Source organism: Elaeis guineensis, chromosome 1 (assembly GCF_000442705.2).
Source record: "Elaeis guineensis isolate ETL-2024a chromosome 1, EG11, whole genome shotgun sequence".
NCBI classification, from domain to species: domain Eukaryota; kingdom Viridiplantae; phylum Streptophyta; class Magnoliopsida; order Arecales; family Arecaceae; genus Elaeis; species Elaeis guineensis.
The window spans coordinates 84,632,581-84,658,590 of NC_025993.2; the positions used below are offsets into that span (position 1 = coordinate 84,632,581).

Genomic DNA, 26,010 nt, shown 5'->3' on the forward strand with positions numbered 1-26,010 from the left:
TCTTACAAAAAAAAAAAAAAAAAAAAAAAAAGAAAAGAAAAAAAAAAGGAGCGTGGTATAAATTTCAAATCAAGGTCACCATTTGCGTTGTAAATAGATTATTCTAATTCTAAAATATTCTGCCATGGTAGCCTCAACCTTTTTCTAGTTATCCGAGAAATATTGATGCCATGCTACCGAGCCCGGTTCTGCAGTTTAGACCCGAACCTCCCGGATGTTGACAAATCCCGTAACGAACAAAGAGCGAGTGTGCAGAAGAGTCTCTGAAGCTAGAATTCATTATTTGCCTGACGGTATTAATTCTCCTCTCCGATCTCCAACCTTTTTTTCGACAAAAATCCACAACCACAGTTTTGTTGGATGGGTATTGCAGTTGAATCTTTCTTTGATTGGAAACTCTCTAGAGATGATTTAATAACGGTATTTGTTGATTGATTTATCTTGCTTTCAATGATTGTTATACGGTACCTCCTAGCCAAATTCGGAATATTTTCTCATGGGATTGATCCTAAGATGGCCGATAAGAACCCAAAATCCCTTGGCTTTACCTGTCGGAAACCCGTCTTGTTCTTGTTCACAATTGCCCCGCTCCTATTCCTCGTCTCCTGGTTCTTCCTTCTGGCTTCCACCGATCGCCCCCATTTCATGCAGCGCAAGAACACCATTCCTATAGGTCAAAATTATGATGGCTCTTCAAACCAAGAAATTAATTCCTCCCAGCCTCAAGAAGAAAAAGAGCAACAAGATCTTCAGCTTCGGAAATGTGATCCTAGCAGAGCAATGTTGAAGGTTTTCATGTATGATTTACCTCCTGAATTCCACTTTGGGCTATTGGATTGGAAGCCTGAGGGCGACAGTGTCTGGCCTGATATTGCCACCAGCATTCCTGAATATCCTGGTGGGCTGAATCTGCAGCACAGCATAGAGTACTGGCTGACATTGGATCTTCTGTCTTCAAGATTCGCCGACAGGCTTAGCCCTTGTACTGCTGTGAGAGTTTTGGATTCTCGCGACGCCGATGTTGTGTTCGTGCCATTCTTCTCATCTTTGAGTTTCAATCGCCATTCTAAGATTGTTCCCCCGGCGAAAGTTAGTAGGGACAAGTTGTTGCAGGACAGGTTGGTGAAGTTCTTGACAGCTCAGGATGAATGGAAGAGGTCCGGGGGGAGAGACCACATAATTCTGGCTCACCATCCTAATAGCTTGCTAGATGTTAGGATGAAATTGTGGCCGTGCATGTTCATCCTGTCGGATTTTGGAAGGTATCCTCCAAATGTAGCTAATGTTGAAAAAGATATTATTGCTCCTTACAGACATGTGATCAACAGTTTTGTGAATGACTCATCTGGCTTTGATGACCGTCCAACTTTGCTGTTTTTCCGGGGAGCCATCTACAGAAAAGATGTAAGAGAATACCCAACCATTTTGTGCGATTTTCTTCATGAGACTTATGATAGTTCTTTAGCTTACACTTTGATTTTGAGATATGGTAATATATTATTCATTTGCTCTGCTCAATTGATTGTGTATTCTTTCAGTTATGCCGAATCAACTTCTGGTGCTAGGATAATTATGTCTGATTTCATCTGACAAAGATTTAACATTTCCTAATGGAGTGTGTTCTTCTTATATTAGTCTAATTAGCAATAGGGTATCCCAAGCTCATCCAGCATATTCAAGAAGAAATGTTTCAGTTCCTTGTTTAGCATCCTAGCAGCTAGTTTATTTAATTTGAACAAAAATGAAATAATTTTGAAGAGCACGAAAGCTCTTGTGAACAAAGAATTAAATGCATGCTTCACATCAAAAATTTAAAGAAAGCTCACGAAAAATTTCCTGTGATGCACTTCTTGTGAAAGGCTGAATTCAGAGCACAGATGAAATGAATGGTTACTCATGTGTGTACAAACCGTATACCTTATGGAGTTCTTTACCCTTCATTGCTGGAGTGGGCATCCAAAACCACATGATGGAAGAAGCTATTGGACTATAGTATCAATTGTTCATTCTCCGAACCCATGTTACTGTTCTTGCTTTCGTATGAGATAAAGTTATGACTTGTTACTTCTGTCAAATTTAGTACAGAGTTACCCTGAAGTTGAGACACAATGATGTTGACTGATCTGTTTCTTCTTCTTCAACCTTTCTCGTGTATCTTGCTGTAACAACACAGATGTCACATCATTATGCTTTGATTGTCATCATCTTATGTCTGGAAACACAAAATGGTCTCACAAACTTCTGACTGCTACATGAGTCAAAAAACCAACATTATATTCCAGCAAGTCTTATTAAACTCTGTTGCTTTTGTTGCATCTACAATTATTGGAATATTGTTAGACCTCAGCTCAGTTTCAATTAGTGATCATCCATGCAAATAGGCAGACACACTCTCAGCTGATTCCAGCTCATGTCAATTCAACCCCTATCTGGTCTAGCTCATATACCAGTAACTCCTAAGACATTCCCCAATGGAATTGAAACCATTCAAAGAAGTTGGCACTGATCTTGTGCATGAGATGATTAAAGGAGAAAATTTGTTCAGGAAAATTCTGTTGTTTTCTATTGACTATTAGATTTTTTTTTTTTTTAAAATGAATCTGTCTGCTTATAATAATACACAGAAATAGGTAATGGTGCAAGTCTGTATACGTCCTCTTGGCAATTGTATTTCTGTTATTAGTTTATTGATCTATAGTATTAATGAGTATGGTCGATTATTTTCTCTACAAAATACCCTACTCTAATTATCTTCTCCTCTACATTGTTTAGATTTCTATGCACCAATTATTTGTACTTGGACTGGTAAGTAACCTTTCTAGGATGGATAGTTACCCACAAACCTTGTTATACCATTTTGGGTTTTTTGCTGCAATCAACACTAAAATGCTCATCATTGCTATTGTCTACTGCTTTCTTCTCTACCAAGGTTCGCGGTCTCAGTTCCGGGCCTTGTATTGGTACTGCCAACCTGTTATTATGTCAGTATGGGGCTGGTTCGGTGTACCGAGTGTTGGTATATCCACCATACTACATATCGGTACTGAATTGGTATGGTATGCTTCGTACAGCCTAGTTCGATATGGTATGGCAAATCTTATTCCGTATTGTGGTAATTGGTTAATTATTCTGACCCACTTCCATTACTACAATAGATCATTGTGCAAATGACTGTTTATGTGGAAAATTACTGATTCTTGATGCTAATTGATGCATAATATGGACTCTTGACAGTAAGACAAATTATGCTGAAGTTTACACTTGCAAAAGAAAAAGATTTGAGTTGTTTGAGTTGACCTTCTTGATAACTTTGTCAGTAAGCCGCATGAAATTTATACTGCCTTCATTGTTATATGATAGCTGAGTTTGTATACCAGAATATTAACAATTTCCTTTCTTCTTTCTTTTTCAAAAATGGGAAAAGGGTGCTCACACATTTCTGCAACACTCTTGATACCTTTATCCAACCACATTGGCCTATAATATATCAATGGCCCATCTGAAAAATTCAGAGATCTGTAGATAACTTGTAGTAGCTAACAGTATTGCACAACATTTAAGCACATTCATGTCCAATTAAATGAGCATATCTCTGCTTCTGTTCCCATTTATAAATCTTTTCATACACAACCCTTTCTCTCATGTCCTACTTTTAGATATGTTTCCTTCATAGTGGTGTATATATCGGCACAATGTCTCAGTGAAATATGTGAAATATTTCGTCTGTTACAAAACTTTGTTTGTGTTCCAATACGAAAGCAATTACTGCAATTTTGCTTTTGTTTATCACGTTAGAAGTTGTCCCTTCTCATGGATGAGTTTTGTGGATGTTATTCAGAGAATGAAGTTAACAGTATGAGGGATGCTGATGCTCTTATCAAAGAGAAATACTCAAATTTTTAAGCTGAACTTATTTCTATTCTGACATAGATTGACCCCTAGAATTGTCAATCTAGAGTGGAATGTTTTCCATGAGATGCCATAATTTTCTCTCCTACTTCTAGTGGTGCCTTAGATGAAGTAACGATTTTAGTGCTATTTTTTAAAGGCAACAAAAATTCTTTAGGGATGAAATAATTTCTTTGAAGGGAGAATTGGCCCTGATATTTACAAACTTCATTAATAATGCCCTATCTTTGGGTTCTAACTTGCACATGAAGTCTGTGTCTATTTGTTAATTAATAGACTGGTTTAATGTGGATGGATGAGGGGTGGCAAAATATGATCCGATCCGTCAATCCGACCAGTGTTCGACCTGCCATAAGCAGGTTTGTGTTTGGATTAAATGGGTTCGGATCGTAAATGAGTCGACCTGTTTAACCTATTTATTAAATGGATCAGATTTGGGTTTAAAGTTTTCAACCTACCCAACCTATCTAACCCATTTATAAATAGGCTATTGGGTTTGGGCCATGAGGATACTGGCCAGAGCCATGGGTTTGGGCCATGAGGATACAAGCCAGGCCCATTTATTAAACAGGCTCCACGCGGCCACGCCCCTACGCTTCATCCTTTTTGGCATTTCCTCTTCTCCTTCTCCTAAAAAGCCCTAGGGCGGCAGAGCCTTTCACCCCTTCTATGATCCGTCACTGCCTCAGTGCCTCACCCACTCCCTCTGTTACCTCCCTCTCCCACATGGAATCCACCTCGCTCCTCCCCTCTCACTCTTTCTTTCGATCGAACTTGCTCTTGCCTCTCGATCGCTTCCCTTTTTCTTCTCTCTTTTGCTCTCATGGTCTCAGATCTCATCGATCTTTTGGGGGAAAACAGCGGCAACAGGGGTGGAGGGGAAGAGGAGAGGGGCGGCTTTGTTGATCGACGGGGTGGAGCCACTAGAAAAGTGGATCGAGCAGCTGATAGGGGAGAATCCGGTAGTGATCTTCAGCCAGCGGCCCATCGGCGCGCGCTCCATTGCTCGAAGCCTTCAGTGGCGATGATGGCCCTCCACCTGTTTCTCCTCCTCACAGTGGTGTTTCACTGCTTCTAGCTTCCTTTCGGTTTGTCGGCGGTGGAGATCAGTATGACGGAGGTCCAGTCCGACGGTCTAGAACCTCTAGCTTGGTGAAGGTGGTCGGTCGGACGGAGCTAGAGGCGGCAAGAGTACAGCGAGGATGGAGGCTGGAGAGACGGTCGGACGGAGATGCGGCGAGGGCGAAGGTGGAGACGGTTGGTCGTAGAGACGGAAGTCACGAAACAGGTTTTTTTTTTAATTTTTTTTATAAACGGGTCTTGAGTTTAATTTTTTTAAGGGGTTATAAATGAGTTGTAAATGGGTCAGGTCGGGGTTTTAAAGTCTAACCTGTTTATTTAAACAGGTCGGGTTCGGGTTCAGAGTTTTTTGACTCGACCCATATTTGACCCGACCTGATTGCCACCCTTAGGATGGACCATATAGCAGAAATGTGTATACTGTATAGGCTGTTTTTCTAGGATATAACAGTTTGGGAGTTCGGAGAGTATAAGGTGCAATAAATTGCAAAATACTTAAAACTGGTGCTCTCTTGTGCTTTTGGCCCATTGGTTCTTCAATCTTCTAACTTTACCAATTGTGAATGTAGCATTTTGGTGACTGCAGCTGTTTGGCTCTTCATGCTCAATTGTGATTGGCCAAATCTAGAAAGACAGTTGTTATTATTTTAGGATTACTATGTTACTTGACTATTCTGCTGCTCTAGATAACTAGGTGATATAGCTAGGTACCCTTGAACTTTGTTGTTTCTATGTTTTGTGTGCCTTGCTGCTTTGTGGCTTGTATGCTCCTGCAGTGGTTTTGCGTTTGGAAATTTCTCATGGACATGGTTTCTCTTTTTTCTGTTTTCTTCTCTTTGGCCACTTATTGATTCATGTTTAGGTTGAAAGGCTCATGATTATATGTACCATGTGATTAGAGTTGAGTAAAGATTATCTTCAACTTCCCTTAGTCTCACTAAGCAAGTTAGCTTAATTTATTATGTATGATGTGATTATATGCCACAAGTTTCTTCATCAGCTGACATGCTAGGGAATCCCACCAATGAGCCTTGCTAGAAAGGTAACTTGGTACAGCTAAGATATAAGAATGGAATCAAGGTTTTGACCACTAGCATGGATAAGAGAAGTAAAGCAGGTATTGGAACACAGAAGCAATTTACTTTTAATTAAAGTCTAAATATCATACCTGATCTAATTTGGGAAGAATTCCATCATCTAAGCCCTGAAATGAGCTGGTTAGTGCAAAAATTTTCTTTTCAAGAAAGATTTTGACCATGTATATCTCCTAATCTGGTAAGAATTAGATGAACTGTTGAAGACAAAATTGATGTAGAATTTGAGATCTATCTCCGATAAGATTTTAGCTTTTTCACGATAATTTTTACTAGTCATATCTATTTCGGAAAAGTTGTGATATCTTTTAATTGTAAGAGAAATCTGAATAGAATTGTGTAAGGATGGACCTCATTAGCATAAAAGGAAGCATTATAATTCAATTTTATTATTCATTAAGAAAAGAAAAGGGACATAAACCATACTCTTCTCCAAGTTTTCTATTTTTTAAATTTTCTTTAAAGTGATTTGAGTTGAGCTAGTTGAAGAATTTTTTTCTTCACCCAATCGGATGAGGTTGGTATCAAAACTTCAGTACTTTAGGAGTCTTAGTTTATGATTCAGGTTGTGAAGCAATATAAGCAGATAGGAGATAAGCTATTAGTGCTTGAAGTCCATCAAAGGATAAAAATGAGTATAGTTACTTCTTTGACCTTGATGGATGATGAGATGAAGGGACATTTGACAACTAGAGAAGAAGATTATCCAACTCACTGATCTCGCATCTCAACTCATGATGCCTTTAACTCAAGTACCCCCAACTCCTCTAGCGCATGAAGCTATCTCGAACATTCGGAGATGAGAATCTACCATCCAGCTAGGAGAATAAGCAACTTGCAGGGACTCAAAATCTCTTTCTTCAAAGTTGAAGCTTGAATCAAGATCCCTTTACATGATGAAGTTGTTGATGTAGAGAAACTAGATAACTAACCAGATCATTTAGAGACCTATATCACTATATATAGATACACTATGTTCAAAATCTCGCTTTTAGCCATCTTAAGCATTCCAATCATGCTCTTACCTGATGGATTTCGCACATGAGAAACAATATATCTCTAATTTGACATAATGCAAATTCAAGAGCATAATTAATAAGCAATTCCATTCAATCAGTCATCAGGAAAATTAGTAGATCATGTGATAATTCCTATAGTAGAAGTAGAATCAATTTGTTGAAGACTACGCTACCAAATTTCACAAGATATCTCACTCTAGATCTCCATCAACGATTATGCAATCTTCAGGTAATACATTGGAATGTTGGATGTTCTAACTTAAGGAGGTTTGCACAGGGTCCTAGAGTATGATTTGCTACATTAGGAAGCTAAATCATGAACCAAATTCTAGAGGCTCTAACTCACCTATAGGACAATCCAATTAAGGTGCTCTCTTTTTTGAAATTTGATAATTTTTTGAGTTCTATGATGTAGAGCCATCCTATAAGGGTGCATGCATCAAGTGATCGAGGCCAAATTATATTCTTTGAGCCTTAAATTTAGTAGGTCAAAAACTTTTTGATTTAGAAAGATTTTGACCGAACATATCTCCTAGTAGAGAAAGAATTCAGTGAAGAGACTAAACATAAAATTGATATAGAAGTTGAGATCTATATCTTATGAGATTTTAGCTTTTTTCATGATGTTTTTGTTAGTCATATCTATTTTGAGAAAGCTATAACCTCTTTTAATTAGAGAAATCTAACCCGAATGTGTAAGGGTAGACCTCACTAGTATAAATAGAGATTTTATAACTCAATTTTATTATTCATTAAGGAGAAAAGAAAATTTAGACCCTATTTTTGTATACTTTCCTATTCTATAAATTTTATGCTTTTAGTACAAATACACTCATTTTTCTTTAAATTGATTCATGTTGAGCAGGTTAATGGAATATTTCTTCCTTCTCCCTCGTTGACTAGTACCATGTCATCTTAGCAATGCTAACTTTACAAGCCTATCAACTTTTTGAGTTGGAAAAGAATTTATTGCCCAAACTTAAGGCCAATAAACCCTTTCCTAGAGGTAATAAGTTTGTATTGCTAGACAAGTTGAAGGACATAGAGAGCTTGGGGAGCAACTCCTTTTGGTTTCTTATTGGTGAGCCTTCTCTATTTTGAGTTAGGGAACCGTCAAAAGGTTTTATATGTAAAGAATGATATCCATAAACACACTTGTCCACTTGTATGGTCTATTTATGTCCATTGATGGTAAAAATTGCATCAAAGTTTGGATTAACTTCCGTACTCTAGGATCTCATGTTGGTTGAAACTAATATTTTGCAATCCCCATTGCCATGACTTTAGACCATGAGGATGGATTATGTGCATGGCTTAGAGCCCCTTGAGAGATTCTACATAATGGCTGGTGTAAATGTTGAAGATAGTGATCCCGGAGTGCAGATTTTATAAATGATAGCAACACAATCAAGGTTCTCCGTCTCGATACCGACGACTGTTTCGGCCAACCGACGGTACAATTCGATATCGCTCCATATCGTACCAAACTGATAGCGAATTGACGAAGGCACCGGATCCGAATCGGGAGAAGAAAAAGAGAGAAAGAGAGAGAAAGAGAGAGAAATAGAGAGAGAGGGAGGAAGAAAGAAAAGAAGGGAGGGGAAGGAGGGGGCGGAGCCGTCGGACGGCCTCCGACTGGTCGTCTAGCCGTCGGACGGCGCAGTCCACACGCGCGGTGCCGTGGGTGTGAAACAAGGGCGACGTCCCTGTTTCCTGATTTTTTTTTAAAAACCAAAACTTAGGTGAAGCCGGCAAATGATTTGTCGGCTTCACTGATTTTAATTTTTTTAAAAAATCTTTTAAACAGTGAAGCCGGCAAATGGTTTGCCGGCTCCACTGTTGATCTTCATTTTTAAAAAAAGAGGTCGCATGAATAGGGGCGACAATCCTTGTTCCGCGATCGCAACGCTGCCCACGCCGCTTCCGCCACCCCCCTCTTTCGACCTCGGTGAAGTCCACATCTGCGATCACGATGCCACTCACTCCCATCTCTGGTGATCTCTCTCCTTCTCTTTCTCTCTTTCTCACTCGTTTCAAAGCCTTATCGGACGAACCGATGAGCCGTGGATGCTTTTGCGGCCCTCCGATGGCCGCAGTGGGCCACCGCCGACCTCCAGCGGCTCCCGCCTCCCTCCCTCTCCTCTCTGTCTTTCTCACTTTCGCTCCCTCCACCGATATACCATTTGAACCGATCGAACCGTGCCAGTTCTCCATCGGTCTGGCTCGGTATGGGGTGTACAGGCCGGTTCGACACGGTACAGCATTCCATGAACACAATACTTATGGCATTACTAGTCTGATATTGATGGTTTAGTGTATTAAGATAGTAATGGAGGCTAGATCAGAAAACTGAGGTTATGTAGAAGTAGGTATTGATTTTCCAAGAATTTTAAGTTGCGGTAGGTGTAAATCTTTATTAGAAATATATTTTTTCTAACTTAACATCAAAAAAGAATAAGCATCATACCAAGCTATAATTAATAATATAGCCTACATGGCTTGCTCCTAGGCAGTCAACAAGATAGTTGTAGTAGGGGAGTGAAATAGCATATTATTCGATAACAAATCATACTTCATATGATGAGTTTGGTTGCTGGGAATATTAATACTGATGTGTGGTGAAAACTTGGATAGAATAAGGAATATGAATGTCAAAAAAGGAAGTGTAGAAGAGTGCATTGGTTAAGGGCACAGTGATGTAAATTAGTTGAGAAGAAACTAACATGTCTAATGCAGATCAAGGACATGCTTATGAGAAGAGATTCTTGCATCTATGTAGAAAGATTATGGAGAAGGGTAAAAAGGCCTAAGCTAACATCCGGTGGAAATTATGAGAATGGCTTTAGATTTACATTAGTTTTGGAGCAAGCTTTGTTGGTATATGGGACTTGATCTACCCATAAACAGAACTACAAGAGAGAGATAGATACATTCTAAAGAAAAAAAGAACAAAGAGAACTCTCTCCTTTTCTAGAATTCAAGAGACTCTCTCCATTACCCCATTGTTTATCAGAGGCTCTAAGACTATGAAAAATTGGTGTCTTCACATTGATCACACTACGGACTAGCCAATAAAGTAGCCAGAGATCCATTTGAACTAGAAACGTGCAAGTTATGGTTTGATTAAGAATTTTAATTTTGTTCTTCATTGGTATCAAAGCAATTTAGGCGATTTTCTGGCATGATTTAGTGTGTTAATAACTGATTATTGAATAATTTTTGTGATTAAGTGGTTGTTTGCACACAATTTTGCATTATGGATGGAAAAATCTATATCTTACTATATACACTATGAATTAGGACATGAATTTTCATGTGAAAACAGTCTATAATGTGTGGTTTATGCCTGCAAAATTTCGTAGTAATCGGACAAGCCATTTGAGAGAAATTGAGATTTCAAATTTTTGAAACTATAGCTTTAAAAGGATATAATTAAAAAATGGTTCAGTTTCATATTTCAAAATTTATATGGTTGGAAAGTGGATGTCAACAGCTTTAAATCCATATATAATTCAAAATTTTTGGATATTGATAGAGGGAGATATTAAAGATTGAAAATCAAGGACTAAAATGAATAAAATCTGAAAAACATTGGGGGTTTTTTGAGGTTGAAGAAGATGGCCATTGTGCTACACATTGTGTGTGATGGTGGGCCTCAGGAAGAAAACCGACAGTGGGAAGAGCCTCTTCCCACTTAATTAAAAAAATCAGTGGCTTTTCCCACTTAATAAAAAAAATTCAAATCAAAGAAGAAAGCCCTCGGTGGGAAGGCTCTTCATTGGATTAAATCCACCCAGGCCCTCCAGGATCAAAGCCCAAAACCAGCACCTTTGGCCACTCAGCGGAACTGTTGTCATGTTTCTTATATATATATATAAAGATACTTAAATATAATAGAAATAGAATAGCAAAGACTTTGTTCTAGACTTATACCTTGATATTTGGGTGCCTATATCATTTCTTTTTTTATTTTTTTTTATTTGTTATAAAAAAATGATAATTGTGTGTAGATGCCCCATAGCCATAAGAACATCAGAGCAGTGGATGAGTTAGAAAAATAGTGAGATAATTGAATGAATATAGGATGGAATCCAATGTTAACATGATTGAGCATGTCAAGACAGTCAATGAAAAAATATAAAACATTATATTTGCGGGATATATTATGAATGAGAAACAAAGATTCTCAGCATTATGAGCTACTCTACTTCACCTTTGGCAACATCTGTTAGATTATTTTTGGGGATTACCTAGACCATATAAAACATATTCTTAGTTAGTAAAAGCTTTTGTGGAAGAATATATGATAAGGAACATCATTGGATCTACAGTTTTGTCATTAAGCCCTAATTTTTGCTATCATGGGCATGTTGACTTAGGCACTTCATGCCTACCAAAGGTAGCACCTAGACATATCCTTAGAGAAATTGATGAGTTTATCCCTAGAAATGTATTTATTTGTAAATATTTCATTTATTGTTGTAATGCACATTTGATATGTAAATAGATGGATGTTGTTTTTCATGTATAAAATTCATCTATTTTTTATTGGACATGCAACCTTAAATTTGAACATATCTTATTTATTATTAATTTTGGTGTATGCTTATTTCAAGTGGGAGTTCTAAATGACTTGAATACTTGTAACGTCGCTATAATGGGACCAAGTTTATGATAATTGAACATTAGGATATCGACAATGGGGAATATGTTAAACTTTCGACTCTATGCCTTCTGTTAAATTATCATAGATTTATTCTACATTATTGGCAAAATCAAATGTGTATTGTGTTTGGATAATTGACATTATACATGTATGTCTCTTGGTACTAAAGTTTTAATGATATCGAAAAGCATTATTGCTGACCTGAATAAAGATAAAAAGCTGAATGGTGACAATTATAATATTTGGCATGAATCCAATATGTGCTTGAGGAACAAGAAGCCTTAGAGGCTATACACCATGAAATGACAAACCTTGGTGAGGATAATTTTGCTCAAAGTAGGAGAAACCAAGAGGCATAATGAGCTTGGAAAAATGTGGATTCCACAACTCGAGGCATTCTAGCTATATAAGCATTATTTGACTGCTTATTCCATGTGGAATGCCTTAAAAGAAAAGTTTGGACAGACATCAGTGATCAAATTGAGACAACCAACAATCTAAGTTTGAGATTTACAAGAAGCACTTGAATCATACAATTCAGCAACACTCAAGGGAGATATTAAATATGATTACTGAGTTGAAGTCAGCTGGCCATTTTCTCTCTGATAAGCAACAAGTGCAAGCTGTGATCCGTTTCCTTCATGATAACTGGGAGCATATAAAGGTTAATTTGACCCATAATGAAAGTATCAAGATCTTCACTGATGTTGCCCACCATGTGAAACTCGAAGATGAGTGCCTTGTAGCGGCAAGGCCTCCTGGGTAGGCCTTTATGGCCGAGTCTAGCTCCCAAAGGGCTTCAAGCTCTAAACGTAAAAGGTATTGGAACAAGAAAGGGAAGGGAAAGGAAGGTGGACCTACACCTAAGAAGAATATGACAAACTGCAAGAAGAAGGGTAAGCGGTTTGAGAGAAAGAAAGAAAAGACTAAGATGAAGTGTTACAATTGTGGCATATTAGGTCATTTGGCTCGTGAGTGCTCCATTTAAAAGAAGGTAACACCTAATCTTACTTCTCGATGTGAAATATATGTTTCTAGCTCAATATTATTTATTGAATCTTATCTTTTGTGGATTGTAGACTCAAGAGCCATAGACCATGTAGCTAGCAACTGAGGAGCATTTGTGGAGTATTGCCAAATCCAACTGGGGCAAGATAGATTTATATAGGAAACACTGCTAAAGATGAGGTCAAATGAATTGGCACTTAGAAAATTGGATTTATGTGGTGGCCAATCTTTGCTCCTACATGATATCCTATGTGCCCTCGAGATTCAACGAAACTTGGTCGCTATAATTGTTCTTCTGAGTTTAGGTTTCAGTTTGAACTTTAAGTCTAATGGTGTGGACTTGTTTAATGATACTATTTATTATAGTTCTGGTTATGTAATGAATGATTTTATTGTCATGGATATTGAACACTATATGTATAATTTTGACAATGGTTGTTTTTCATTACATGCCTCTACTAACAATAGTAACGTGGATATGAATGTTTGGCGTACTAGATTAGGCCTCATTGGGCAAGATCGAATGAATAAATTAGCAAGAACAGACCTATTGGGGTCACTCTCCAAAGTGAAAATGTCCATTTGTGAGCATTATTTAGCTGAAAAAGCAGTTAGAAAACTATTTGGTAAAGCAATTAGAGCCGAATTTTCATTACAATTGATACACTTTGACATCTATGGTCCAATGAGTGTAAGAACAAGATGAGGAGCTTTGTATTTCATTACATTTATAGATAATTTCATACGTTATAGTTATGTCAATCTGATTTCTCAAAGTCTGAAGCACTAGAGTGTTTTAGACTATATATGAATGAAGTAGAGAATCAGTTAAAAAAGAAAATAAAGACCTTAAGAACTGATCGAAGGCATAAATATCTATCCAGATAATTTAAGGAGTTATGTAATGATAAAGGAATTATGAGGCAATTGACTATTCCTAGCATCTCTCAGTAAAATAGAGTTATCAAGAGAATGAATAGAACTCTTTCGGAAATGGTTAGATCTATGATGATACAAATAAACCTACCAAATCTCCTATTGGGGAGATGCATTGGTGACTGCTGTCTATATACTAAATTGTATACCCTTGAAATCAATCCTTTCCACACCTTATGAACTATGGATGGATAGAAAAAATCTGACCTAAGTCATTTAAAATCCTGGGGGTCTGTTGCCTACGTTCACGATCTTTCTAATCAATATGGAAAGTTGGATCTAAGAGGAAAGAAATATGTCTTTATCAGATACTCAAAATACTCAAAAGGTTATGTATTCCTAGATAAATAGGCAAACGAAAGCGTGATCGAAACTGAATCATGGGATGCCACTTTTCTTGAAAATGATTTCTCGAGCAAGGTTGAGATTGATAGAAATACTTCTTTATATGAAATGGAGGAATTAGATAATGTCGATCTTCGACAAACTGAGATATAAAAAGAGATGTCTCAACCTCAAGAATTAAGTGGGTGTGGTAGAATAAGTGAATTTGTTTCGTAAGAATTTGAATTGCGGAGAAGCAATCTTAAGAGCATATCTGCTATCATTTTGAAATTGAAAGAGAAACTTTATTAATCACTCCACAAGATAGGGATAAATCTAAAGCAATTCATGAGGTTCTATCTTGCCCTTCATAGAAACAATGAAAGAAAGCAATGGAAGAAGAAATAAAGTCTATGAGGCAAAGCAAGTTTGAAAAGTTGTAGACCTTCCACCCGGGTGCAAGGCAATTGAGAACAAATGAGTTCTCAAGATCAAGCGCAAGGTTGATTGAACCACTGAAAGGTATAAGGCTTGCCTTGTAGCGAAAGCTTATACCCAACAGGAGGGTATAGACTTTGAAGAAATTTTTTGTCCAGTTGTAAGATTTGCCTCAATTCGCCTAAATAGATTTGGAACTACATCAAATGCACTTTATGAAATTATTCTTAAATAGGGAACTAGATGAAGAGATCTACATGGATCAGCCAGTGGGTTTCATTGTTAAAGATCAAGAGAGTGAAGTATGCAAATTGCAATATTTGATATATGGCCTAAAATAATTATCTAGATAGTGGTATTTAAGACTCCATCAAGTAGTAATCTCGTATGATTTTAAAATGATTGATGAGAACCACTGTATATATGTCAAATGGTCTATGGAGAAGTTTATAATAATGTCATTATATGTTGATGGTATCTTGTTGGTTGGAAATGACAAAGATTTTGTCCTTGCTATAAAGGAGTGGTCATTGTCAAACTTTGAGATGAAAAATATGGGTGAGGTGGGTTACATTCTTGGTGTTAAAATACATCGAGATTGTTCAAAAACTTACTCTTTCACAAGAGTCATATGTTAGGAAGATTTTTGAATATTTTAATATGAAAGATTGTAATCCTATTGACACTCTTATAGTAAAAGGCGAGTGTTTGAGCCTTGAAATGTATCCTAAGACTCCACAAGAAAAGGAAACAATGTCCGAAGTATCACACTTAATTGTGGTTGGAAGTTTAATGTATGTTATGATGTATACAAGGCTAGATATTTGTTATGTCGTGGGCTTGGCCAGTCGGTATCAATCAAATCCTAGATAAGGACATTGAAAAGCTGTCAAAAAGATTTTGAAATATTTAAAAGGCACTGTAGACTATTCCCTTTGTTATCAGGGATCCGATTTGTGTTTGCGAGGTTATAGTAATGCTGATTGGGGAGAAGATATAGATGAATGCAAATCGACATCTAGGTATGTGTTCTTGTTAAATAAGGGTGTCATATCATGTAGCAAGGAACAAACTTGTATAGCCTTGTCCACAATGGAAGTCGAATTTGTGGCATGTTCAACAACAGTGCAAGAAGCTGTTTGGTTAAGAAGATTCCTATTGCATTCAGGAATGCTAAGTGATAATAAGGGACCAGTGATAGCATACTGTGATAGTCAGAAAATAATAGCTTATACAAAAGATCTCAAATATCATTGTAGAACCAAACATATTGATACCATATACAATCTTGTGAGAGATATTATAGTATAAAAGGAAGTAGGCTATACGGTATATTTCCACACAAAATGCTGGTGGAGCCACTCACCAAGCCAATAGTTGAGATGTGTACATGAAATATGTGAAATTATTGGGGCAATGTAGACTATGATGTGAAACTTGTAAACAAGTATTTATTATCTATCTTTGAAAATATACTTGTATTAAGTATAATATTCATATCATTAAATGATCATCTTGTTCATTATTTTTAATGCCCATTGATAATTACACACACATAAGTATTATGTGCAAAGTTTATTTAATGCATATAAAGTCAAGTATGTCAGACAGATAGAGATTGGCCTTCTTCCACGAACAATCGCCTCTGGTGCCAAGAAGCATGTAAACATGAGACGTTTTAAGCATGAAAATCCTAAGAGATATTGAATTTGAGCTTAAAACTTATGTCACCCTGATAAGAGAATCAAGATGAGATCGATGAGATCATTATTATATATTTGATCGAGATGGATGTCTCCACCATCCAGTCTAGTCTATTTAGAAGCCAGATATGAATTTCTAAATAGTAGTATAAGAGTATACTGACTTAGAAAATTTATGTTAGACATCGAGGTGTGTCTGAACTTAAGTTTGTATGATGTTTCTTTTAGAAAATGACATACACTCTAGAAAAAGAATAAACATCATAGCACATAATTCATACCACGTGTGCTATGCGACTAATAAGGGAAGTGAGAAAATGGATCCCTGCTTCCTCATTGTATGAGATCTTTGAGGTTTGATAATCTCTATTGTTACGCTTAAGGATTTTGAGTATTTTTTGAAATTTTATTTATTTGCTACTTTTGTATGTCCCCAATGGCTATGTGATTCGGTTCAGTGGGGCATGCCCAAAAAAAGCAACCAAATTGAAATGGAAAGACTCAAGTAGGAAAGAAAGACTATATTTTTGTTCTACATCCATATCTGTATTCACCGATCGACCAGTTATATCATCCATGGGGGGACATAATTGTGAATACATGAGGGTGAAAGAGGTCAAATATGCTCCTAATGCTATTGTTAATAGAGGGATCGATGATGTTACGATTTATGTAACAAAATTAGTCTGGGATATGACAAGTACATTGATCTCTTAGCAATGAGCTGTTATATATCCCTAACAAGTGCATGACAAATAAGCTCTTGAATATTTGCTGGTCACACGGTCTATTTGCCTAATATGAATGAATGAGAAATATGGATGGAGATGAGTCAAGCCTATCATGTGCGAGCAGGAGATGTTGGTATATGAGACCGATCCACCAATGATGCAATGGCTTTTAGTAACCGCCCAACCCCATTTAAAAGAAAAAACTGTAAGGGAGAGAGATACATTCTAAAGAAAAAACTAAACAAAGAGAACTTTTCTCCTTTCCTAGAATTTAAGAGACTTTTTTTATTACTCCATTGTTTCTCAAAGGCTCTTAAACTATGAAAAATTGATGTCTTTACGTTGATCTCACTGTGGACTAGCCGGTAAAGCAGCCAGAGATCCGTTTAGGCCAGAAACCTGCAAATTAGGGTTTGATTTAGAATTTTAATTTCGTTCTTTAAGCTTTGATAGTCATTATCGATGAAGCTCAATCTCCCCGAAATAAATCACTTAGTCAAGAGAAACCATGCACCAAAATGCTTCATAGTAGTCTCATTAGTCTGTACATCTCTCTTGGTCTATCCATGTAATAGGTAGGAATATAAGTTGAAACATTCTGGAGCTTTTTCTGTGGTTATGCTTCCTCCTTATGGCAACACTTCTTGCATGAGCTGACAAGCTCAGAGGAATTCCTGCTTCTTTAATTGACCTTTTGGGAACCTGGATGATGCAAATGATTCCCAGAAAGGATGTAAAAGGATGGATTCTGATCTCTGTTCTTGTCACCTGGGCCATCTTGTTGGAAAGGAATGAGAGAATTTTTAAAGGCAATACCAAGACTGTCATGGATACTCTCAGATCTTCAAAGAAACATATGTTCAACTGGGACTGTCAAGTAAAGATGCAAGGAGGATGGATTAAACTAAAGAAAATTGTTTTAATGGAGTAATAATTTGGTTTCTGCTTTGAGTGCTGAATACTTTGTTCAGTCTCCCTGCTTCTTGTTCTTCTCTACTTTTCTTTCTACTCTCCTCTTTCTCTTGCATGGTATCTTTCTTTTATTTTTATAACTTTTTTTGGTTCATAGCATTATTACCCTCAAAAAAAAAAAAAGTCATTATGGAGCTATAAAGATAATTATTAGATCGTTAGCACCATATAAAAGCATTGTTCCTAAAGTAGCTGTTAATACGAATAAAAGAAACACTCTTATAGCCATTTCTGTAAAAAATTGCAATATATGGACACCATACAGTTGAAAAAATACTTGATTATCATACTAAAAAAATACTTCAAAAAAATTCAATATAATAAAACTAAAAAGCTTTTTGAAAAGCATGACAATTACACATAAAGAAAAAAATATTTCAACATAATAAAAAGTTTTATTTCTCCATAACAATTCATTAGACTCGAGAAAGCAGATAGCTATCTGTAATATTTGCTTTATAAATCCATTTGTACTGCCAAACAAAAGGAATTTAATTCCTTATGGTATAATCATATTGAGAAAGATTCAAATCTTTCAATCTTTCAGTCTATGCATATATTGGCTTTTCTCTAGCTGTGAATATGAAACTTAGCCAGCATGCTGGTCATGCCAGAATGAGCGGTCAATTAGTTGTCACCAGCCATGACATCTGTCACGTCTCCGGCCCGAGATCGCGAGTAGGAGGTCGCGGCAACCGCCGCATACTTATGAAGAACTCTCTCCATAAGCATGCAAGGCATCTCATCACGATATCAATGCATCACAGCGGAATAAATCCAAATAATTATTATTCAACTTTAATTCAAGTAATTAAAATAAATATCTTATATCCAATAAAATTTTACTAACAATAAAACAATAGATATAAGTTCAATGAAGTTGACAATACTAAATCTCGCCTCTAAAAGTTCTGTCCCAATATTTCTTCCCACGCTCGAAATTAATTATCTGAATCTGAAAAATAGAAAGAAAGGTAATGAGCTATACAGCCCAGTAAGTAACAAATATCTCAACTAGATATTTCAGATATTATATAATTTTCAAGAATAATATTGTAAATAAATATAAAAATATATTTCATGCTGATTTAATACAAATCCAATATTTCAAATATTCACATATAATATAATCATAAATTTGATTTGATTCAAAACACTCGTAACTCAACAGCCTCGACTATGACCAACGTTTAACCCCCATTGGCGAGGTTCACAGAATACCAGCGCACAACCCCCACTGGCAGGGTCCACAAACACCAGCGCACAACCCCCACTGGCAGGATCCACTGAGTATCAATGTATAATCCCCATTGGCGGGGCCCACTGAAACATAGTTAGGCTAAGAGCATAAATCCGGTCTGTATCAAAACACTTTTGTATCATAATATATCATAATTTTTCACTGAACATGTGCATAATCGACGTACCATAATATTTCAAAAACACTTTTCTTTCAAAACATAATTTCAGAGAATAATTATTTATTTTCAGAATAAATATGAAATATCTCGAGAAGATGATTCATTACTTACCTTTCACAGAGCACTGGATGAATAGATCGACTAACTTCTAGGAGATTTTTCAGTACCTATTATCCAAAATTATATTTTTACATTAATTTTAATTTAAAATTAAATCTAAACAAATCTAAAATCAAAACCTCACTTAAAATCAGATTCTTCCCTAAACTCGATCAAAATCATCAAAATGAAGCCTTACACTACGCTAATTCTAGGGGAATAACTTTAGAGAGAGAAATCTATCAAGAGAGAGAAACAATCTAGAGAGAAAAAATTCTAGAGAGACAAAGTAGAGAGAGAAAGTTCAATTCTAAAGAGAGAAAGTAAGGGTTCAGACTGAAAGAAGAGAGAGGAACTCTCTCATTTTTTTTATTTTATTATTTATTTATTTATATATATATATTTTATTTATTTATTTATTTTTTTCTTTTCTTTTCTTTTCTCTTTTTCTTCTTTTTCTTTTCTTTTCTTTTCTTTTCTTTTCTCTTTTCTCTTTTTCTTCTTTTTCTTCTTTTTCTTCTATTTTTCTTCTCGGGCTCCTTCCAGGCCGGAACAGGGGACCGGCGGGTCCCCTCCTTTGCCAGGCCATTCAGGCCGCGGCCGCCACGGCGGAGGCCGGCGGTAGAGGGGGGCCACTCCCCCGGTTACGGAGAGGCATGGCCGGCGGTCGATTGTGATCGCCGGTGCCGGAAAATCCAAGGGAAAAGAGGCCAAAACAGAGGTCTCTTTTCTGACCAAAAATCGGCGACACCCGTCGCCGGCAGTCGCGCACAAAGGCACGGGAAGAAGGGGAAAGAAGAGAGGAAGAGAAGGGGAACTCACTTCGGCCTCCGGTGACCTCGTCGGTGAGCAATCACGGCGAGAACAAAACGGGTGTCCGCGGCTCCAAATCGGAAAATCAGGGAGAAAGAGAGGGGTAGCGGGCCGATGATCGGCTTCTAAGGAAGGGAAAGGTCCTTTTATAGAGAGCCCTAGGACTCCGAGAGGTCCTAGGACTCCCGATTCCGAGGTTTGATCGGAGAAGAAGACTCCTACCGGGAGTCTTCTTCCCGATCCCCTATTCTTCCTTTTTTTTTTTTTTTTTTTTTTTGGGCTTGGTTCTTTTAATTTGGGCTTGGGCTATAACAACATCACTGAGGAACAGCGAAGATGAAGAGAGGAGAGATGGTTCAAGTATTGGGATGCTGAGGAGCTAAGCACCTCTCTTCCCTGCATTATGTGCATCACATGTGCCTGAAGATTTAAATCAGTCCCTAATACACTAGAGTTGCTTAAAGCAGTTCATCTATCATTTAGAATGTCAATTATTCATGCTTTCAACCACTCTAAGATGGGTTCTTTTTTCAAATAAAAAACTTCTTTACAAAACTCATTATTTTAATTGCTATCACACTTTTAAATCATCAAGAAATAGCAGTCCATTGTCAAGAATTGCTGAGTTCTCATCTTTAACTAATGCAGTAAAGTTTGAAAGTACTTATAATGAGTTTTCATCTTTAACCAATGCAATAAAGTTTTAAAGTCCTTCCAATAAAACTGTTAGGAATTTATATTAACCCTATTCCAACTACACCGTATCTTTATTGTTGTTAGCTGAGAAAATCATTGTGGTGATTGTGGATTATCCCCCTACAGAAACAGAAGGTGAAGGAAGATATAGAAAAGACAGAAAAAATATAAACAAAAACTTGGTGGGGTTATTGTATATATATCATGCTTAATCTCCAAGCAATATGATTTATTTACGTTACTCCTTTATAGATAAAAGGAATATATTGCTATTATTCTATTGTTATATTTTTCTACCCAAACCCATATATTTTTTATTTGTACATTAAACAATGCAAACTTTGAACCATTTTTTATGCACTTTTGACATTTCAATGTTAAAATAATGACAACCTTTATTTCTGTGTTTCATATATCTGAGATTCTTTAGTCATATAGAGGTTGTAAAGGTTCTTACACACTAATTGTGGACTAATTTCTGAAAAATGTTTATCTTGCATTCCCTTTAATTTTGTTCCACGGATGACTATAATGATCTTATGACATTTTTTATAAGCTATTGAATTGGCTCTCTTCACAGGGCGGCTTCATTCGACAAGAGTTATTTTATCTCCTTAGAGATGAGAAGGATGTGCATTTCGCATTTGGGAGTATAAAGGGTGATGGGATCAATGAAGCTAGCCAAGGAATGCATTCATCCAAATACTGCCTCAACATTGCAGGCGACACTCCATCTTCAAATCGCTTATTTGATGCCATAGCCAGCCACTGTGTTCCTGTCATCATTAGTGACGAGATTGAACTTCCATTTGAAGACATCATTGACTATTCCGAATTCTGTGTATTTGCAAGGGGTTCTGATGCAGTCAAAAAGGGCTTCCTGTTGAAACTGATCAGAAGCATAAGCCGGCAGGAATGGACCCGAATGTGGAAAAAACTGAAGGAAGTGGAGGGCTACTTTGAATTTCAGTTCCCATCTCAGAAAGATGATGCTGTCCAAATGATTTGGCAGGCAGTGACCAGAAAGGTACCTGCAATGCGATTGAAGATGCACAGATTGGGACGATTCTCTCGGCTTAACATTGGGAAATCAGAGTGACATTCTGAAGCATCTTATACTGAGAAATGGTCGACTGTAATTGGAGTTTCGACTTGTTGCTCAACGCTGACAGAATACTTTGAGAATGGATGATCTCTGGTCCATCTTACATTAGAAGACCAGCATTCAAATACCTTTTATTCTTGATTCTTGCCTCTAGGTTGCTATTGAGACCAACAGTACAAAGTCCATCAACTGTGGCAGTGATTATTGTAATTGACATTGTTTTTGTTCCCCAACTCAACATGTCTTTGAATTGTTGTTCACTTTTTTGTAAGTTGCGGCCCATAGATAGTGTGCCTCGTATGGCATCAGCCTGTTGGCTTTTACTTCAAACGAGAGAAAAGCGAGCAAGTGCTTATTATTTTCCAGAAGTTGAATCATGGCTGTTGCTCACCCTAGCAGACGTAATGCTGTCGATCATTCATCTGTTTGTCACAATTTATATACATTGATATCAAGGCAACAAGAGGCAGGGGTATGGTGACCAAGTTTCTGCTCCAAAAGTTTCATTCAAATTCCTCTTTCCGTGATGTTTCTCAGAGCATTGGTTACCAGCATGCCCACAATAAAAGGAATGCCCATTAAATCCTAATCTGTCATCAAGTGTGACATATCACAGCTGGGGCAAGAACGAACACACGTATAATAATAGTAATAACCATTGGTGACATGGTAAACTTATGAGAAACATGCTTGTCTATTAATTTTGTGACACATACAGATGATTATCTTGTCCATACCAAACATATATATATAAGAGAAATCAAGGGAACAAATCAAAGAGAAGTCAGATTTTTTTTTTTTTTTAAAGGTGCAAAATATAGAAGATTGATCATGTTATCGTACAGGATCCACCAGAAGGTTAAAACTTTAGGAGGAAAAAATGCTAAAAATTGAGATAGCCTTTGGCATGGTCATCAAATTTCAGTTTTTCAATTTTTAAAATCATAATTAGCTTTTTTGCTTTGAAATCATAAAATTGTTTGGCAACGAATAAGGTGAAGGCGGAGGAGATGGTGGTGATGGTGTCCAACAGCAGACGGTGGTCGTTAGCAGTGATGGTGAGCGATAAGGGCAATTGTGATGGCAGGCGGCAATTAGTGACAGCATGTAATGGTGTTGAGGTTATTACAAATTTCTCATGATTATAGAGTTTCTTTGCTTGTATTTTTGGTCAATATTAACTTAAACTGAAACTTAGGATTCAACAAACAATATTTGTCTTTTTGTGTATTTTGGTCTTCAGTTGATTTCTGAATTTGGGTGGGAGCCAAACTAGCTGCGAGAGTTCTGTCTAACAAGTGTGAGGGAGGTGATTTTTCTTCCGAATGAGAGGCGTCCTTTTTAGTGTGGCATGAGAGAGAGAAGGGGGGGGGGGGGGGGGTGTGGAGAGGGAGAGTGAAGGAGAATGGGAGGCATCTTTGTGGTATCCTTGTAGTGGAGAGATGCTTTGGCTTTTATTTTATAATTAAACTAGTTTTGAGCCCTACATTGCACATGGGTTTTAGATCTATCATATTGAAAAAAAATTATATATAAATAATAAAATAATATTTATTCAAATTTTTATTGTCATTTCGCATTCTCAACTATCTATAAAATAGACTTTAATTATAAAAATACAATAATATCATACATTAATAACATAATTTAATTCATATAAATAAAATTTAATATAGTTTTTTATTAATCCAAGCTTAAATTTAATGCTTGAAGGATTGTTAGGTAGGAGGACGCATTGCATAGATTACGTGGACAATCTCAAATGCTAAGAAACTCTCTCAATTTCTACTTTATAATATATATATTAGACTTTATTTTCTCTCTCAATTTTTTTTTTTCTCTCTTTAAATTTTTCTTCACATTTCTTACCCATCTTATTTTTTTAATAATTGCTTGGGATCCCAAGTCGGCATAGTCAATCTATTTGAAGTAGCATGCCGTTCTACAAATGATCATGACCGATGACAACAGGTATTTGGCAATGGCCGGCGGTGGGTGGCTACTGATGGAGATAAGTCATGGTGGCAGAGGTTGGCGATGGTGATGAAGGTCAACAGCAAGTGAAGGTAGCTGCTGGTAGTTGTGGTGAGCACAATGGTAGGTGATTCCTAATTTTTAAACACATCAAGACTGTATTTCTTAATTTTCACAATCTCCATGACTAATATAAGTATCAGTTTAAAAAAAGTGTTGGTGGTGCACTAAACCAACTCCAAGCCATGTAGCATCATCATATGAGATCAAAAAATTATCAATCTCAAAGCACCAATCTATAATACATTTACTTGTTGAAAAGCAGATACTTAGGTCGGTCCTCTACCGACCTTAATAAAAATACCTCGATATTCTATGTATCTGAGATCGGGAGTCAGGAGATAATGACCAATCTCCTTCAGCTCATATCGATCTTCTGCCGAGCTCAACTATTACATTATTAGTGACAGTCATCTCTGCGATCTCTACAAATGAGTCACATACAGCTGGCCACGATCTCACATACAGTTGACAAATACAACTAAATATGATTTCAGTCCTAGCTAATTCATATAGCTGTATCCCAGCCCACATACAGATGGCTCTAACCATCTAACAAACTCCTCTAACGGCCTAACAAACTCTGTAATGACCTCATTAGCTCCTCTATAAATAGAGGGCTAGAGATCCTCTAGAGGTAAGTTCACAATTTCAAAAACTAGAAGAGACTCTGTCGATAGAGAACTTTATTAGTTCTTGAATAAGAACTTTAGTTCTTGCTTAGTGTCCTCTAGTTTCATCCTCTTCTTGTGCTCTACTATTCTTTTTCACCTCCTATTTTCGAGGTTCGAACTAATTTAAGCATTGGAGGGTCAAGAACCAGAGGATCTCCATTCGATTTCTTGACTTGTCTTGCAGGTTTTCTTGAAGGCACTTTAGATCGGACTACAGCCTACTTCTAGCTCGATTTCTTTTAATCTGCTCCATTCTCGAATTTTTGAGCCTTGCAGTACTAGATTGGCGCTAGAGGAAGGGTCTTCTAATCTTTCTTGTAGAAAAGATGGTCAAAGGATTTTAAAGATGGTTCTTAAAGATGGTTCTAATCTCTCTCTCTAATCTCCTCTCTCAAAGGAGTCCTAGAGGCCTTAGCGACCTCGATGGGCCATCGTCGACCCTCGACGGCCTTTTCCTCTCCTTTCCTACTCTTTCTTCCTCTCTTTCCTTCTCCTTTCTCTATTTTCCTTGATATTCTGATTCGAACATCCGTGCCACACCAGTAGGCCGTCAGTATGGTTCAGCATGCTCCAAATTATCTGGTTCAAGATGGTTCAGTGAACCTTGTCCTTGAGAAGCCATATGATGGGTGCTAGAAAATAATAGAGTTTCTATTAGATATATTAGTGTAATTAAAGACATGTACAATAGAGCGGTTACCAGTATGAGAACTATTGGTAGTAGTATTAGTTTTAATCATAGTAAGTTTAGTTTTATATTAAGGATAAGGTTTTAAATCATGTGCGATAAAGGTATCCTAGTATCTCCATGGAATAGGATGTCTCGTTGTCCCATCTTATCCCATAGCCATCCTGATCATGCATCCCAGTAGATATCATCCATCTCTCTCCATAGCTTTTCTCTTATCTTTCTTGTTTTTTCTTTGTTTTCTTTCTTTTCTTCTACCTTCCTTTCTTTTCTTTTTGTCATCCCTCTCTTTTTTTTTTCCTTTTTCTTCTTCTCTCTTTCTTTTCTTCCTTCTTTTCTATCTTTCTTTTTCTTCTCCCTTACTTTCTTTCTTTCATTTTTCTTCTTCTTCTTTCCTTTTACTTTTCTTTTTTCCACCTTCCATTCTTTCTTTCCTTTTTCTTCTTCTTGTCCTACATGGATAGGTTTTGGAGTCCCGACCCCATCTCGATCTCATTTTCTCACAGAAATAAGATGGGATAATCGGGACGTCCCCATTTTGCCCGAATGTAAAACCTTGATTAAGGATGTGCTCTAAATTCTTGTCTTTTTTATTAGTTA

The 26,010-nt window shown here is 36.9% G+C and overlaps 1 protein-coding gene across 1 annotated transcript; it reads left to right on the plus strand.

The window, feature by feature from the left end:
• The first annotated feature begins 102 nt into the window (after positions 1-102).
• On the plus strand, positions 103-22,274 carry LOC105061369 (probable arabinosyltransferase ARAD1). The gene is made up of 2 exons (XM_010945391.4): positions 103-1,404; positions 21,490-22,274. The coding sequence occupies exons 1-2, from the start codon at positions 451-453 to the stop codon at positions 22,006-22,008; spliced, it is 1,473 nt and encodes a 490-aa protein (XP_010943693.3). The 5' UTR covers positions 103-450; the 3' UTR covers positions 22,009-22,274.
• The last annotated feature ends 3,736 nt before the right edge of the window (positions 22,275-26,010 follow it).